General features: G+C 30.2%; 1 protein-coding gene across 1 annotated transcript; it reads left to right on the forward strand.

The window, feature by feature from the left end:
• The first annotated feature begins 1,382 nt into the window (after nucleotides 1-1,382).
• Nucleotides 1,383-18,324, forward strand: LOC129918335 (organic cation transporter protein). The gene is made up of 2 exons (XM_055998810.1): nucleotides 1,383-2,062; nucleotides 16,193-18,324. The coding sequence occupies exons 1-2, from the start codon at nucleotides 2,020-2,022 to the stop codon at nucleotides 17,791-17,793; spliced, it is 1,644 nt and encodes a 547-aa protein (XP_055854785.1). The 5' UTR covers nucleotides 1,383-2,019; the 3' UTR covers nucleotides 17,794-18,324.
• The last annotated feature ends 1,090 nt before the right edge of the window (nucleotides 18,325-19,414 follow it).

Genomic DNA, 19,414 nt, shown 5'->3' on the forward strand with positions numbered 1-19,414 from the left:
GTTTTTAAATATACAAAAAAATAACAAACAAACAAAAATTTTTTAAATACATCTACACAAAAAAAAAACAAACAAATAAAATCTTATATATAAATAGTAAAGACAGGAGCTAGGGTTAAAAAAAAAACAACTAATTCATGACTTTTTATTATGGGTATCAGGTATCACCCTGAATAACAGAGCTATTCAAAGTCCCCAAAAATCCTTGTATAATCCTATTCAGTTTTGAAAGTTTTCTTTAAATAGTTTAGAGGATTTGATTAAATTTTAAATTTCATTTCAATTTTCAATCAACTAAAAAAAGAACAATTTAAAAATCATCTGAGAAAAAGTTTTAACCTACAACATAACCTTCCGGACTATTTATGTACATAGATAATAACACTTTCCATAGAAGGTTACCTCGCCACGTGCTCCACCAAATAAAAAAAATACGCCTACGCTATCAAAAGCACAGCATACACGAACTACACCTCTTCTAAATTTATATTTACTTCCAAAAATAAACAGTTTCGGTTGCAAGCAGAGATGGCAGAGTAGATTACGTCAGGTAATCTACTCGGTTAACTACGCGTAGTTAATCGAATAAACTACTCGCTTGATTTGTTTCATGTACTACCTACATTTGCTACGTGCAATAACTACATAAAAAACGTTATATTTCAAAAATATTAAAAAATAAATAGCTGTGTTTTCGTGAGAATTTGGTTTCGTAAAGTAAAACCTTTTCAAAGAAACCACCCCAAGTCCATCTGGTTTCAAATATTCTATTCAAATTTACACTATCACAGCTATGTATTTCGATTTGAATAAGACTTTGACAATTTGGTGGTAAAATTGGCATTTCAAACTACATTTTGACGTCTAGCGCTACGTCTGCTACATTTAATTACGTTAACTACATTAAACTACGTTAACTACCTCATTTATGTAGTAGACGTAACAAATGTAGGAAATCAAAAAAAATCCAATTTTTGCCATCTCTGGTTGCAAGTTCAAGTTCCATTCACCGAAAAATACCGGCAGAAACCGATACTGCCAATTCCTTCCCCCAAATTTTGTTTATCTTTTTTTTTCTTGTGTATACAAGTTCAGATAACACCAACTCGATTATACGTAAACCACAAATTGATATAAAATCAACTTCCCTCTCAATTGCTACCACTTGTCATAAGTTTGTGCGAAAAAGCTTTATTTTTACAAATGACTCCACAATCAACACACTATCAATAGCCAACTTGGCAGAGAGAGATCTTTCTAACAACATGTCGACGTTAATACGTCATCGAGTGCCAGCGCCTCTGACAAACTACACATTCAACGATCGCAAAAGTTTCGTACTCCACATTTTCGGAATATATCAACGGCATTGGCAGCCAATAAATTTTATTCTTTTGGAGAGCTCGCTCTTGCTACTTCTAGCTGCTAGAGGCTTCGTTTATTGAGTGGACAAGCTCCTTCGATTCAAATTTCAGTTCAGTTTCATTACGTTCGCGCCATCGGCTGGATGGTGTCTGCTTAGCCTCCTTTCTTGCAATTTCCTTTTTTTTTTGTTTCTGGTGTAACTTTGTTTTGTATCGCACTACGGAGTGCACTTTATGTGATAAGGCTCTGTCTTCTCAAGAGAGATAATGACAATCAATCATACAACAAGTCGACAAAATCAAACCAACGAAGAGCTATCGTCACTCATTTGATGCTCTTTTGTCAGAAATAACGACAAAAAAGAAAAAACCACCCATTCCATCTAATTTTTTTTTCGACAAACTCGTTTTTTAAGTGATTTTGTTTTTTTGCGCTGAAATTTTAAATTTGGCGCGTGAATTATCACCAAAAAAAAAAAAAGTGAAAAGGTGCACAAATTTGATTTGTTTTGTGATTTGTGTGATTCTATTTCTATAACAATCTTTTACGGTTTTTTGTTTGTTGATAATTATTATTTTTTTTTTTTTGTTAAATAAACATCAACTAATAGTTACTCTAATTTTGTAAGAGTTGAAAAACGATAAGAAGGGAATAATGGCGGTTGATTATGTTTTGGAGGACCTAATGGGGAAGTTGGGTAAGTCGTGTGTAACGTCTAGACATTAAAACAAAAATGTGTAATTTTTATTTTTCTTTTGTTTTGATATTTTTTGAGAACACATGTGTTTTGAATTTAGCGAATCGTGATCTACTTTTTTCTTTTGTTTATTTGTGTTAGGTTAACATGAAAAACAATAAAAAAGAATGAAAATTTGAACTTTAATCTTAAAAATGGTTAAGTTAAAGTCAGCATTTTTATTTTTTATAATCGTGATGACGAGGCTGTGTTAATTGCTTGCAACACTTTTGCTTTTGGTCTTTGGCATTTTTTTTAACAATAATCTTTTTGATCTGCCAGTTTGGAATTGATGTGAGAGCTGGTGAAGTGAAGGTCACACGTTGCAAAGAATTTGTTAGTTATGGTGTTAGGTTGCTGCATTAACTTGTTTGGAAACCTTGATTTAGATTTATGTTTAAATAGACATAAGACAAGTTTAATTGCAATTTGATTTCTTGATAAACTCGAATTTGGTAAAAAAATTTGTTTTTAAGTTCAACAACTTTAAACGTATTTTTTGTCCCCAATGATGAATTGATGTTTATTGGGTTCATTTATTCACAAATAGGAGTTTTTTTTTTTTTGTCCACAATAACAAAACTATAGAATGCTTACGGGGTCAAACGAACCTCTGATTAAGATTCAAGTTGAATAGATTTAACAAAATGTGCTGAAAAAACAAATTTGTAGTTTTAGGGTACTTGATTTCTATAAAAAATGCATTTTTAATGACGATAAAAATAAAGCGCTCAATTTTTGGTGATTTTAACAAAAAATTAAATTAAAGAAAAAATATCGATTGACTGTTTTCAAAAAATTTAATTTTTAATAACAAAAATCATTAATTTTTACTTTACAAAATTTTTTTTTGAACATTGTTATTCGAATAGATGAAAACGTTTCAAGACTTAACATTTCACTTTTCAAGCATTTTTTCATTTTCTATTTTTAATTAACTTTTTTCCTGGCCAAAAACATCCCCACAAAGTTTTAAAAAAAGAAAACAAAAAAAAAAATTGATAGGGCGTTACAATTCTTTGCAAAACAAGTGCAAGGAGGTATTTCGCTCTCTTTCTGCGTTAACCACGTTTTCTTAACATATTTTTTTTTTGCTGGTAAACAACCCTTTTTTTTTTGAAAATAAATTAATTGAAATCTTTTCAAGTAATTTCGACTCTTGATTGCTCATACGTGGTTAACACAGAAGAGGGACGATATGTAGGATCTCGGAAAAGATATCGGCATGATAAATAACACTGGTCAACAAAACTAAACTTTTTTTTGCTACAGAAACCAAAATATACTTTTCTATAGATTTTTTGTGCTGAGCTCGAATCCGAAGTCAGAAAAATTCTATAACATCACGTTTTTGAGATATCCCCGTTAGAAAATTTCCTATCGTTTGGTTATTTATTTCAATTAAATTTGTAACGGTTTCTAAAAGAACTTAGTTTGTCTTTCTAAATCCGTTTAAATCGTTTTAATATCTCTTTTCTTCCTCTAGATATCTTAAGTTGAAATCAACGTGTTTGGTATATCTCATGTTTAAAGAGCTTTACCAAACATCAAACTCCATTTTGGGCATTTTGATGATAAACACTTTAATTGTTTAAAATTTAATTATAGTTCAAATTATTGTTTTTTATTAATCACGTTGAAATGTTAAGTTATACCCATTTTATACAATAATTTTATAAAAAAAATTACGCATACGCCCGAGTGATAATTTTTTCTTAAATTCATATTTTAGACAAAATCATGCAATCGATTTCTGTATCATCGAAGTAAGACAGTTCTTAGGTAGCAAAAAAAAAAATCATTAATAAAATAAATAAATTGAGTTGAGTGAGAAAGAAGTCGATAATATTCTAAATTAGTACCTAATTATTTCTCAGTAAACTTTTTGCGTTGTGTCTACATTACTTTACCTCACTTTTAAAAATTCAACCGTTGGTCATCGTAATTATAATCATCTTCCTTAATATTCAGCCCTATATAATAGCGCATGTTTGATAACTTTCTTACAATCGAATGGAAAATTCTGGAAGTTAAAGATAACAGTCATTGTTTTGACAATAATAAGCCAAATTGTGTGCTGGGCAGCGAAGCAAATATCTTTACAAATAAAGATATTTCTTGTTTTCGAATTTTTTGTGAACATTGGGATTTAATAATTTAAACATTTTCCATTGATGCAATATGCATATTTATATTAGATATACATATGTACCTACAAAGATATCCTTATTCAAATTTCTTATTTTTGTTCCAGTGATTCTAAGTTTTTTTTCTATTAGTTTGTGATTGTCAATCGACCTATCCAAACACCAAACGTCATTGACAGTATCGTGTGAAAAGTAAATAAGAAAAAAAAACAAGATTAAGGGCCAATTTATTGAGCCTCCATTAAATTTTGAAATTTATCGCTTTAGTTAACGGCCTCGTTAAACTATTGTCGCCTTTAAGTATACATCATTAAAAATTCATTTAATTCACTCTTCTTTAGTTAAAGTCCTTACTTTTAAGGGAAACTTTAAATTTAAAACTCTGTTAAAAATATCCTAGGGATTTTTTATTTTGTTTGAAAAATAATCTGTCAAAAGCTACAATTTTGTCAAATCAAATAGATTTGAATTGGAAGAAAAACCAAAAAACTATGACCCGTAAGTATTTTGCAGCTGAAAACGCCAGAAAATGAAAGAGATTAACGATATACCAGTGGTAACCAATGAATGCTACAACCTACAATTGAAACCATGAGAAGAAGAAGGAGTTAAGTGAAATTTTTAATTTTTTCCATCGGTGTCAATATAACAACTTAAATTTAAGTGTTATCGGCATTCATCTCGTGTCATTGGTTTAGAAGTAAGCTTTACATGTATCTCTTCTTCTCATGGCTTCAATTGCGATGTTATGTATGTTATGTATGTATTATGCAGCATCTCAAAAATGATTAGCTTTGAAGTGGAGAATATAATCTAGTAGATCTAGTATTATCTGTGCGAAGTAGACAAGAAATGCATTAATTTCTTTGAATTTTGTTTTTTTTTATGGTACAAATGCATGTGTGTATACCTACAAAAAATTCTAGTCTGGACTTTTTTCTTAATTGTGATGTTTTTTTAATAATTCTTTAGCTCATTTGACATTTTTCAAATAAAATAATAATTCAAATAAAAAAAATTAATGAAATGACATTTGACACTAATGGAGAGTGAATAAATAGAAATTCTGTTTAAAACCTCCATTAGCTCTAAAAATCCCTCTTAAAAGGTCGAATTTGGTGTTTTAACTAAAACAACTTTTAAATTTATTGCTCAATTAGTTAATGATGCCAAACTTCAAAAAAATCCTTAAAAGAGACTGAATTAAACGAAATTGGTTTTTAATTTTAAAATTCCCTTTTTAATGGCGATGTAAGTTTAATGGAGAGTCAATAAATTGGGCCTAAGACAAGTTTTATGAGATGAGGTAATTAATACTCAGACAATAATGACACAAAAATAATTGAAAGTCTTATTTGATTCTAAGAAACTTATACCTATTTGTTTATCATTGATGTTCACAAATTTAAAATTCATCTCATTTTATTTAATTTGAAAACATTTCGAATGTGGTCTATTAATTGCAAAAAAAGGTTACGTATACGCCCGAGTGTCCCGCGAATCTTGTTTATTTTCATTACAAAAATACTTTATTTCAGTTGTGAAGACAATTTTTAAAAAAAAAATTTTAAGAAAAATAAAACTCAAGAGCTTTTAATTGAAAGTAAACAAGAAAATTTTATCTTATATTACCTTTAAAAACCATTAAAATTAAAAAAAATTCTGTTCAAAACTATAAAATTGCAACTTTTAAAGTGAAAAAAACACATTAGTAACAATTAGGTGTCTTAATTAACTTTGTAACTTTTCTATAAATAGTCAAATAATGCGTCGCGCCAGACGATAATAATATCGACACTTTACACACTCCAAATATATATGTATATATCACGTCAATTAAGAAATTAACCAATTGAAAACCATGATCAGTCAATTAGAAGCAATTAGCACATACTTAATTGATAGCTCACCAAAAAAATATAATTGATAGACAAACTAGATCATCACTGCGAAAAATATAAATAACACATCTGCTGATTTATAGTCTGAGCTCAAATTTTTTAAAGTTTTTTTCAACTATTTTCTGTTGAAATTTTTTTGTTGCTTTCAAGAGACAGGTCCAGAAACATTAGGAATTGAATATTTAGTCGATTTAGTCGGTATCTGATTGGTCAACTGTCAAAAAAATTCTTGTGCACGATTTGAGAGTTGGTGTTTTTTTTTCCGTCAGTCAAATTATTTTGACATCAATGCAAAATTTATCATTCTATCATTTTTTCATATTTTATTATTTATATATTATTTTCCGCATTGATTGTGATTGCCGGGATTTTACTTTTCTTCGTACTGCAAGTAAACTATGGGTACTTTAAAAAACTTTAAACAAAGAACCTGTCAAATTCGCATGGCTCCCCTGTCAAAACAAATAATTGTTGCATTTCTTTCTAAAATACAACATTACATTCTAAACTATAAATATTATGTAGATACGATGAATTGAACTATTGTAAAAAAAAAATAAATGATGGTGATTTTAAAAATCTTTTAAATTAATACAAAGTACCTAAAGCTAACGACAGCATAAACTGTATTAATTGAAACATAATTACTTATATTCAAAAGTTTAAGGAATGTTAATGGATATTTAATTTAAGTGTCTCAAGTCATGCTCATGATGACTATACTATAATGCATATCCATCCATCAAGTTAACTACGACGAGTTTTGATTTACTGCACGAAAAACATGACAAAAAGAACCTGTCACTCAAATTATAAAATCAAACAGTTCTAAATTTCATAATCCCTTACCAGCAAGACTTAGTCAGCTGATTTGCAAAACTGGCTACATAGTTCTAGAAAACACCTTTTATTCTAGATTTGAAACAATAAATTTTATTTAGGGAGCCGGCTAGACTTGCATTTCGCATTATATTGTATTGTTCTCATTTGCATTTCCAGTCCTTGAGTAACTGAACTTGAATAACTTAAAATGTCACTCATTGACACTTAAAAACTTCACATATAAATAAAAAAATTAATCAAATGCATTTTTTAATCTGTTACTAAGGAAAGGAGCTTTTTTTTATTGTAGAATTCGCATAGAATTAAGTGTCATTCATGAACAAACACCTCCGCACAGTCTAAGAATTTTAAATAAATTTGTAGAGTTCTCAAATTAGAATTAATGACATTAATGACATGGAAATGGACAATGATGGATCGGCGGGCTTAACAGGTTGGTGAGCCTTATTATGGCGATCGTTGATCGCATCTTAGAAATACCAAGCAATTTGTGAATTTTTCAATTTTTTTTTGACATTTGAATCAAGCTATACATTTATACCTTACACCTGTCTAATTTTTATAAAGATACAAAATTGGATTCACTTGATGGTCAAATTTTCTGTGATCCCGGATCAAAATCTAACAAAATTTCCAATTCATTTTCAAAAGTCCAAAAACTGCATATTAACTTGATAGTAAAAATGGGACCCTGTATTTAATTAATAAAACAAATTTACGCGGTCAAAATATCCATTTTGATAATTATGTTAAATTATTTTTACGGCTTAAAACTGTCATTTAGACAGGTGTCAAACAACCCATTTATATGAGATCTGGTGATTACAATTTGCTAGATGATTCATATCTACATCCATACAAAGTGGTTAACTATTTGAAAAGACTTATTAACATTCAACCTTGGAATAAATTTTAAAGTTAACAGTCTATCTCTAGTTGCGCTTGATGGCGTACCTACCGAACAAAATGCACTTGCAAATGTAAACCAATGCAATTAGAAATTTCATATGTAAATTTATTGGTAATCTTTTCAAAAACTCAAACAACGACCTTCAAAGTTGTGAAAATAAAAAAACCGGAACAATTTACCTTCAAAAGTTTCACGGTTGAGAAAAAACAGATATTTTTTTATAGCTATTCGTGTAACGGTTTCCATCAATCGATCTGATTTTTGACAGGTATGAAGAATGAAAAGAGTTAAAGCTAAGGCCATCTCACACTAGGAAGAATTTCATCAACAAATAATTATACAACTATGGTAGAACTGCTTATTAAAATAAATAAATTAAATTGATTTTAATTACTCATTAAAGTGAATATTATAACTTCACAAAAAGTTGATACAAAAAAAAAACTTGTAAAGTACACTTTAACGGGCTTATTGATATAATTTCAATGTTGTTGTACCTATTTTACTTGCTTTTACTTGCATTGAATGATTTGTACTGGTTTTATCAGAACTAATAATAGTGCTAATTTGAATAAAATGAAACCACTTTTATTAAGCCATCGGATATTAATTTAATTTTATAGAATGTTAATCAACTACAACTTGATACTGTTTCGCTAATTATCTTAGGTACACATAGATTCCCCTAAACCTAAACTATTTGTATTTACAACTTATCATCAGACTGGTGATAGTTTTATTTGAGTTTTGGATATAACATTCAAGCCTTAGTAACACATTTGTTTGGATAACTTTGATGGAAATAGAAATGGCAATAGCGGAATATCTTTCTAATACCGAGCTTCTGATATAATCTTTGGATTAACTGTTTTATGACTTATGGGGTTAATTTTTTGGAACATTGAAACAACACCATAAGGTTTCGTTCAGACCGATTATTCCTCTCGGAATAATTAAATAATTGAATTTCTTCTTCCTATTTTTGTTAATCTCGTCTTTTTAACAAGACTTGCACTTAGTGTAAGATAATTGCTTTTGACGATTAATTTTCTGACTTTTGACGTTTATTAACCTTGCGATGTAGGTGTTACCAGTTCTTTACAGTTCACTTTTAAATCACAATAAAGGTTCAATTTGATTTTGAAGACAATTCGATCAACGATGTTCAATGGAAACGTCAAAATTTCTACTTTGATGAACACTCTTGCTAATCTCTTTGGAATTGTTCCAAAAAAAATAAATCAATAAAACACGATTGAACAATTGACAATAAATTCATAGTTAAATTGATTAGAACCTCGTTTTTAGATGACCTTGCATTTTTGTATCTGTTCAGTTTAATTTATTCTATGGCTGTCACTTTTTGACTTTGACAGATTCCGAAATTTTACTATACGATGGTTATAGGAGTTGATAACTCAGTTTTTAAAGTTTTCATCTTGATTCATTCTTGGTGGCATGACCTTGTCAAATTCTTGAATAAGCATTGCTATAATTCTATTCTGACTTGTTTTATCACCGCCAAACTCTTATTGTTTTCTCAGGTAAAATTTCAGTTGAAAATCAAAAACCACAAGAGTGTTGGATTAAATTTTATAATCCTAATTTGAATCAACCCATCTTATTGTGCATAATAAACAACACAATTAAAAATGCAACTGATGACAGTCATAACTCATTATTATTAATAATGGCATTTTAATCAAACGTGATAGAGAGATCAATTTTTTATTATTGTATTATTTAGAAAAAGTAGACTATTACCTAATTTGAAATAAAAAAAGTATAATTATCAGAAGTTGTTGTCGACAAACACCTGAGAAAATAAAGTGTAGCTTTTGTTAACTTAGCTTGGATTCATATATGTATTTTTTTTTGTCATATTGTGAAACGTATTTTATTATTTCAAGGTTAAAATAAAACTGTCAACTGAATAACATTTTGACATTACCTTTGGATTACTATGACGTAAGTGTAGGTACCTAAAGTGCGTAGGGCTGTCAAAGTTGAACAGAACTGTTTGATTTTGACGAAATCTTATATATTCTCAATTAGAGTCTGTCAAAAAGAACCTCCAAATTTTAAATGCATATAAAAGTCCTGCCTTACATAGCTATTCGTATTTTATTCTCACCATTAACTGCGAATGAGAAAGCAACACAAAACTGTCAAAATGAGTTGGCATTAAGCCAGAACTATAATTGGCGGATGGAATCGGAAGCTACTGTCAATTGTTGTTGTTTTCCATAAGTTTTCATCCGACGAGTGCGCTCGCAACCGCACTCGACGGATGAAAACTTATGGAAAACAACAACAATTGACAGTAGCATCCGACTCCATCCGCCAATTATAGTTCTGGCTTTAATCTCTCGCTAACTGTCAAAAATATCTACATATAATCAGATTTTTTGATTGGAATTAATTTGCTTTTACCATTTTTTTTTTCTAACACGTCGCGTCTTCATGTTAATATTTAATTCACGGAAGACTTTTTTTTCTGTATTGAATTGTTTTGTTTAGTCATTAAATTTCTATTTGTGTTCTAATTTATGAGAACAATGAAATTAAAAATTTAACAAACTCATACATAGTACCGTGGATAAATATAAACAAACTACTCCTACGTATTATTTTTAGTAAAATATTTTTCGAAAAATTTCCACAGATGAATTATTTGAATGGAATTTTTCTAATTCAACGAAAAAACTATTTTCAATAAAAATGACGTGTATAATAATATAGACACTGAATAAACACCACGCGCCTCCCTGTTTAAGAAAACAAACAGTGCAAAAATTGATTTTTTTTTCTCTGCTTTTGGTTCTCTTTGCTAGAAGATAATGTGCATTCAGCTGTTAAAATAACTTTATAGATTCAAAAAAAAAAAATGTATAGGAAACCATGTTTAATAACTTTATATTTTTTTCGTCTACAAATGATTTTTGTTTGGACAAATGTATGTTGCGTTTTGAGAGAAAATTGTTTAGTTCTGTTTGATCTAAGAGAACCAAAACAAGGTAAACCAATAACTGTCAAACGTAAATACGGAAACTGACGTTTAAAAGACAAAAAAAGGTTGTGTAGGTGAAATTTGACATTGTGCTTAAGAAAATATGCAACATCGAACCGGGTATAAGGATTATGATTATCTAGGTAGCAAAATGACTTTGCTTATATACAAATTTACAGATAAATAGGTACTGTAGCTCCCATAAAGGTTAATAGAAGTTTTTAGCAGGGTTAAACAGTTCGGTCTGTCACAGAAGTGGATACTGTGACCGCTACAGGATTAAGTACTGTTGTAACTTTAACGCTACCGTATACCTTTTTAATGTGCCAATACCTTCTTTGAAAAGTGGTCTTTCAAGGTCTGATTTGTTTAAAATTATAGATAATTTAGTATTTTTAACTTTTTATTTATTTCAGTAAAAAAAAACTTGATTTGCATCTTTTACAGCTACCTTAAAAGGTCCAATCAAAAATAGTTAAATGACCCTAAAGGCACTTATAAGTATCTAATAATGAATAAGACTTGTCTAACTTTAAATCGCCGTCATCATCATTCAACAAAAAAAAGTACCTCAGCTTGCAAAAAATGAAATCGAATAGGAAGTCCCTGGCCTGGTTCAATTTCAAAGAAAAAAAAAAAAAACCATACAAAGTGCAGAAGAAGAAAAAATAAAACTACCTTATTGGTCTTTCTAAATTACAACACAAGTTTCCCCGCATTCACACCTACCGATAGATATATAAAAGTTGCAAAGCTTCCATTTAAAGTGATTCCCCTACATGTCACTTTCGTTCGATAGTTTTACTGATTCAAAGTCCGCTATTGCAATCGAGTGACGCTACTTAAACCTTCAATTCAGCAAATCTATCAGAAATGATCAACATCAAGAACTGTCAATTGGAGTTCATTTCGTTAATTAAGAAACGAAGAAGAACAGACACAAAGAGAGAGTGAGATAGATGTAAAACTGTAAGGAGGCTGGTGCACACAAGTCAAGCTTCAAATAAACCAAATGCTTGTGCTTTTTTATTGCCATGCGAATCAATTTATTTAATCAAAGAAAATATAAATTTAAATATCGGTCTCACCTATTAAAGCATATGTCTGTGCTGTGGTGGTAGTTTGCTGAAGTGCGGTCACTAATCAATTATCATGTGGTTTAGCGTACGCGCAAAGTAATATTCTACGTCAAAATTGTTGTCAGCATATCACCAAAAAAATAAAATGAAAGCGTAACGTAAGCTAACCAAAGGCATATAGCAGCGCCACCATTTAGCATTTATGATTGTTTTGTGTAACAAATTGCAGATCTTCTGATTTTCCATAGTTAATTTTGTAAGCAAAGTAAAATGATGCCAATGGGGTAGTAATATAAATATGTATGTATATATTATTTGTGAATAAGTAAAATCAATTGATTGCGGAATTACGAAAAGGGGCCGCGCCGCATGTGTGACGGTTAGCTTGGTTATAAATATCTATCAAAACAATAATTGATTTGAGCTTGAGTTTTTTTTGCTACCCTTTCACCACAAGATTCCACAGTAAGGTTTACGTAAGAGATTGTTATTTGTAATTTATTAAAGATTTAGGTCGATAATAATAAATTTATTGAAAGTAAAACAAAATATAGCTAAATGTGATTTGAAGGTTCAGTTGAGAAAATTATTGGAATTTTAATCAATGATTACGTATGAAAGTACTAGAACTGCAGTTACTGTCAATTTGCTGATCATTGATTGGACAGCTGTCACTCGAATTGACTTTTGTATGCCATCCATACAAAGTCCTTCAACTAAAGTAATAAAGGCTCTCTGATTTGTCAGCTGTCATAAAAAGCTCAAAAGCCATCTTGGTTTTTTGACAGAATCAGAGCCTTATAAATTCTGAACTTATGTTATTCAGATGTCTATTCTAAATGAGTCTTTAAAGTGCTTACTTCCTTTTTATTTTAATATTTGCTTGCTTAATATTAAAATAAAATGATCACATGTTTTTTGATTCCCTACAAATCATAGTAAAATCAACAACATTTTTTTTATTTAATTAAATCAGAGAGATAAAAATTGAAAACATGCTGAGTACAATGAACCTGTCAAAGTTCAAAGCAATTAACAAAGCGTGAATAATTTAAATTTGAGTGTGTGTTATTTTTGGTGACATGATAATTTTGAATTATTTGCACAATTAGCTGTGTTCATTCATCTGTAGATTTTAATTTATCGTCATATAAATAGGTGTTGAGTGAATCATGAGTATCTATTCAAATTTATAAATAAAACCAAAAAATATGTAAATCTTTATCAAATGACAGACGTGGTTGTGTTTCTATAAAAATTTACATATATTTGTGAGATTTTGAGGAAAGAATAATTGTGTCAAGGACTTAATGATTTTTTTTTTTAATTTTAAATTTGTGTCTGGGATTGAAGATTAATGTTTGGCGCTATGTTGGCTGAAGATTAATTAATATAATAATGCATTTTGACAGGTTGTGAAATTGGTTGGATGACCTACATTTAATTCACGTTACATTTAAAGCCTGGTACGCAGATCTAGCTAAATTTTAGCCGAGATAAAATTCCCATACAAGTTATCGATAATTTGTATGGGATCCATAGCTCGGCTAAAATTTTTCGATAATTTGTATGGGAGCTAAAATTTAGCGCGAGGTGCGTACCAGGCTTAAGAATTGTAGTAGAATAGAAAAAAAAAACACATGTGACTTTTATAGTTTCAAATAATCTACAACTAGACAGTAAATAATTAATAGTGTCAATTTTTATTTACGATTATTTGTATTCTTTTCACATATGTTGAAATTGCGCGATTTCAAGAATTTAATTAGAGGTGTCAACACTGCAATTAAAATGATTTCATCTCCAGTTCCAAGGCACCATTTACTTACATGAATGAAATTGCGCCCAGATGTTTTTTGTTCTGTTTGTTTTCTATAAAAAAAAATCTATTATAAAACTTAATTTTGTTGAATACAAATATTATTTCAAAATTGCGCCTTTGTAGGTTTTTATTTTGTCGTCGTACGCTACCATCTTTAGAAAAAAAGGAAATAATAAAAACGTCACAAGATTTTGAAGGCTATATTAGTCTTCCAAAGGATTCGTGTTATTAAAATTCGTAAGTTTTTAATAAAAGTATCTCGCTATCTTCTTTACAAAGGTTAATCAGAAAACAGCTAACATGAATGTAGGTACTAACGTCAGAAGAGTTGTTTTTTTTTTCAAAATCGCATCCGCTTTAAACGTAGTCTTATTTACCGCCGTCTGACGCACTGTAGTAGTACATATTCCTAATAATTTACAAATAATACCTTTATCAATAAGAGAATTCCAATCTCATAGCAACGTCATTTCTATTCATTGTCAATTCTATTACAATAATTTATGTATTTCTCTAGCAAACCAACCAAATTGTGGTTCTTCTTTTTTTTTCTTTAGGTTATTCTTTTGTAGTAATTTAATACAATTGCGATCAATTTAAATTTTATTAACAATACCACCAATTGACCGACGCCAAGTTAGACTAACATTCAATAAGGCATAACGCCATCTGTGACATAATCATTGCCGACACTCTAGTATGTTTGTTGTAAAGTTAGGAAATTGTCATTTAAATAAAAATTTGCGGTTTTGTTTTTATTAATAATGAGACCAATAGTTCTGTTTTTTTTTTGTGTTAAATACCACAAAAGTAAACAAAGTTATTAAAATAAAGATACGCTTAGTTAATTCTTATTTTTCTATATTGATTATTTTTTTTTGTATATAGGAATTGTAAACAATTGTGTGTCGGCGGCATTATGTTTTGACAACTTCAAGTATCAAGATAATGATGGCCGTAATATTTATTGAAGTGTAAGTTTTAATGAAATTTTATCCGAAATCCCCATAAAGAAGTAGGTACTATATGAATTGAATTATATTTCGAAATGGATTATAGATAGTTGCCATAAAAATAAATAAATTTTTTCTATTCATTCTCATTGACGGATTAGATTGTTTTGAAACTTTTAGGATTTTTAGTGAATTCCTACTACTTTCAATTTATTCTATTACCAAACGCATCGAACGCATCATTTTAACATTTTCTATACTGTTGATTTTGTATAAGCCTACTCATGAGTAGGAATCTAGTAGGTACTATCTAATCCAATCTACCAGTACTAGATTATATCTGATAATCGAAATAAAATGTTTGTAAAAGATTGCGAAACACTGCATTATTTTCTATTTCTATCACCTAAATTGCTTGAACTAGTTAGCAACATATATTTCAAGATAATCATTTTGTTTGTTACATTTTTAATTAATCTTAAGATAATAAAATAATTTAATAAAATATGTACCTTGTGTCTAGATTTGAGGGATTCCTATTTGAAGATAAACTATATCAACAAATAAACACTGATAAGTGTGACAAAATAGTTGAATAGTAACCAATATTTTATATGAAAGCTTGAGCATTTCATTTAATATTAGGTGAAATATAGTAACAATCAGAATATAAATAATAAAAATAGCTAATCAACATTTTGTATCGCTATCAATAAAGTGTATACAAACTTTGATCGATGATTACTTTAAAAGTAAATCTCCATAAATTTTTTGTTTTCACTTTTCAAATTTAAATCAAAACAACATGCTTAATCGGTAGATACAAGTATTTTTCTACTAAAATATTCAAGAATAGTTTTTTAGTCCATTTAAAAAAAAAATTGTTTTAGATTAAAAAAAAAAAAAATGGAGTGAGAAGCTATAATTATGTGCTTTGTCTAATGCAAGTGAACAAACATTTCTATAAGTCATAATATAATAGATCCGTTCCTTTGGAGGTGGTAAACTACTACCAGTACTTTACTACCGATTTTTACTACCGATTTTCGTTTAACGAATAAATGCAATTCCCATCTACTCGGCAAAAAAGCTAAAAGCATGAGTACTTCTAGTAGTAAATGTACTAGATTATCTACTCATGAGAGAACTACTTATAAACATTTTTTATAACAAAACTAGATGTGTTTAAAATGCCAAAATTTTAAACTATCGATTTGAACCTCAATCTGCTACTCCCTCGTAAAACATTTTTAATTTCAAATTTGAATTAATATGTTTTTAAGTTCTCCTAAAATTATGCAACATTTTTTGCTCACAACGAAAATACATATCATCAACAGTTTGATATTCACTGAAAATAATATTTTTGAGATTCCGTTAAAATTCAAAATTTTAATAATTTGCTCTTTCTTATTTGTATTTTCAGGTGATTTTGGCAGTTATCAATTCTACCAATTCATTCTACACATCTTGTCAGCTTTACTTGCTGGCTTGCATATGCTGTCATTAGTGACAGTTGCTGCTGTTCCCGATCATAGATGTTATATCGAAGGTGTTGACAATGGCACCGATTATGCTCCATGGAATTCATCAGACATTCTAGCTGCCATTCCTTTGAAACCATCTGGTGAATTAGATTCCTGTCATATGTTTGACAGTTTAAATAATACAGTGAAATGTCAATCGTATGTTTATGACAGAACTTACTATCAATCATCACGAACAATCGAATGGAATTTCGTATGCGGTGATCGTTGGTTGGGTTCGATTGCTCAAACTATGTACATGTTGGGTGTTTTTACTGGAGCTGTTGTCTTGGGACGAATGGCTGATAAAGTTGGACGCAAGACAATCTATTGTTGGTCAGCAACTTTACAATTGATTTTGGGTGTAGGTGTTGCCTTCGTGCCGGAATATCATGCATTTTTAGTTGTTCGATTTTTGTTGGGTATTTTTGGATCAGCTGGAGCGTATATAACTGGGTTTGTTCTAACAATGGAATTGGTGGGGTTGAGTAAGAGGACATCATGTGGAATAAGTTTCCAGGGTGTATTTGCTGGAGGAATTATGTTGGTTGCTGGATGGGGAGCTCTTATCAAAGATAGACAACTTCTTCAGATTGTTTATGGACTGCATGCACTTCTCTTGATTCCACATTGGTGGTTGATGGATGAATCACCCAGATGGCTCTGGGCACAGGGTCGCGCTTCTGAAGCGGTTAATATTGTTGCTAAGGGTTTGAGGATAAATGGATCTGGAATTCACATCGACAAAGAGTACTACATTCAAAAGTCTAAAATGCAGACAAGTATGGAAACAAAGTCCTCAGCCGGAATGGCAGATCTTTTCAAAACTCCAAACATGCGAATGAAAACCTTGAATGTCTGCCTTTGTTGGTTTGCAAACTCAATTGTCTACTATGGTCTGTCGTTGAGTGCCGGAAAGCTCTACGGAAATCCTTTCCTCATATTGTTCATTATGGGATTGGTTGAGTTCCCCAGTTACGTTACAATCATTCTTGTCCTCGACAAACTCGGAAGACGTTCAATTACCAGTACTCTTATGTTAGGTGGAGGAATTTGCTGTATTGTTGCTGCCTATGTGCTCCAAGGAAGCACCACATCAACAGCCATTGTTATGATGGGAAAACTCTTCATTGCTGGATCATTTGCTGTGATTTACAATTACTCAGCCGAATTATTCCCCACTGTGGTGAGAAACTCTGCCATGGGATTGGGTTCTATGTGCGCTCGTTTCGCTGGTGCCCTAACCCCTCTCATAACCTTGCTAGATTCGTTTGATCCAAAAATTCCCGCAGTTGTTTTTGGAGTGATTTCTCTACTCTCCGGCTTCTGGGTGATGTTCTTGCCGGAAACAATGAACCAACCAATGCCAGAATCAATTGAAGATGGTGAGAACTTTGGCAAGGGTGACACTTGGTTCAGTCAGTGTGCAGGTAGAAAACAAACATACCCAGAAGATGATCCTGAACATATGGTGCCACTTAAAGACATCGATCGTAAATGAACATAAAGTATAAAAATATGACGTGTTCATTCAAATGAGAGCAGAGATTTTGTTTATTATTATTATTATTTTTTTTTTTTTGTTAAATTGTAGTATTGGTAGAAACTTAATACTCTACAGATGATGTAAAATTTGTTAATTACTTCTTAAAATACTTATTTAAAATATTCGATTTTTTTTTGTATAGTATTTGTTTCTTTTTTTTATATTTTTATATAAAAAAATCTATTTTGCTTAAACTTTGAAATTGTTAAATGTTTAAATCAAAGTTTAAATTAAACTCTAATAAATTATAATCGAAGTAATTTTCTAATTACTTAAATGGAACATTCCAAAATTATCGCCAAAACTTATGTATTAGAAAAAAATGTACGTATCGCATACTCGTATATACGAGAAAAAGGTTACTATTTTGTATGCAATAGTAGAGATGTTAAATAATTATAAATAATTGTTAGTTTAATATTATTTTATAATCAAATTTCAAATCATACATAGAAATCATAATAAAAGAAAAAAATATTAATTTAATAGTTCTTTAATATTTGTTAAAATTGTGTATTCGCGATAGCTTGATCTGTGCCAACCAAGACTTGATTAGGTAAGTTGTAATTTGGAAAGAGAAGCAACTACTTCTGAGAATTGGTATATCAATTGTTTTTCAAACCATTACTGGTTTGCACATCACTAGTGTGAAATAATCAAAACAAGTTGTTTGCCCATCACTACGGACGTCAATGTGAAAACAAAAATGATCGATCTTTAACTCCTCCTTCAATTAACGCTAGTTTTGCAAAATAGTAGAACATGGTACTGTACTTGTACCTTCTTAGTTTTCATGAGAGCCTAGTACTTCAGTGATGATTTTTGTATGAATTCTTGTACGCTTTGCTAAAAATTTCTTCTTAGAAATTGAAATGAGTAATCAGGCAAGCATGCAGCTGCAATAGGCATCGAATGTTTGTTTTTATTGAGCTTTACAAAACAAAGGGGTTCTTTCTTATAGTGTAACAGTGCATCTAGACTCCTCCTACAAGAACTGGTGGTTATAATAACGTTTTTTTCTAACCCCTCCTTGTGCTAGTAAATGTGCAAAGCTGTGAATAAACAGAAAAGGAGTATGAAATGGTTCCTACTTATTATTATGAGCGCCTAGTAGATCGATAAGTATTTTGGGAGCATTTTAGTTGAAATAAGTAGAATTAGGTTGTTTTCGTGTGTGTGGTGTTTTTAATTTTGACATTCATACAAAAAAAAAAAATTGGAGTAGAATAAGTTCTTCTGAAAGTTGGCATTTCAATCTATTATTTTTTTTGTTTCTTCAAAATGTCATTGCTTGCTCATCACTAGTTCGAAATAACAAAATAAAGTTGATTTCCCATCACTAGCTGTAAACAACAAAATACAGCTGACAGAATGTTAGTCCATTTAACTCCTCCTTCAATTAAAGTTAGAAAGAGAGCGCCGGTCATTGTGATGTTTTGTGAGGAGAAATTTCAAAAACAGCATGTACCATACCTACACTGTGGGCATGGGCGCCTAGTATATCGGTGATCATTTTTGTATGATTTACATAATGACGTTGTTTGGTAGTAAAATTCGTGTGGTCGTCTACTAATCA

The sequence above is a fragment of the Episyrphus balteatus genome, chromosome 4, assembly GCF_945859705.1.
Source record: "Episyrphus balteatus chromosome 4, idEpiBalt1.1, whole genome shotgun sequence".
Taxonomy (NCBI): domain Eukaryota; kingdom Metazoa; phylum Arthropoda; class Insecta; order Diptera; family Syrphidae; genus Episyrphus; species Episyrphus balteatus.

Coding starts and splice junctions, on each gene's coding strand:
- LOC129918335 (XM_055998810.1), top strand. CDS start 2,020: ATGGCGGTTGATTATGTTTTGGAGGACCTAATGGGGAAGTTGG. Junction 2,063..16,192: donor GGACCTAATGGGGAAGTTGG/GTAAGTCGTGTG, acceptor TTGTATTTTCAG/GTGATTTTGGCAGTTATCAA.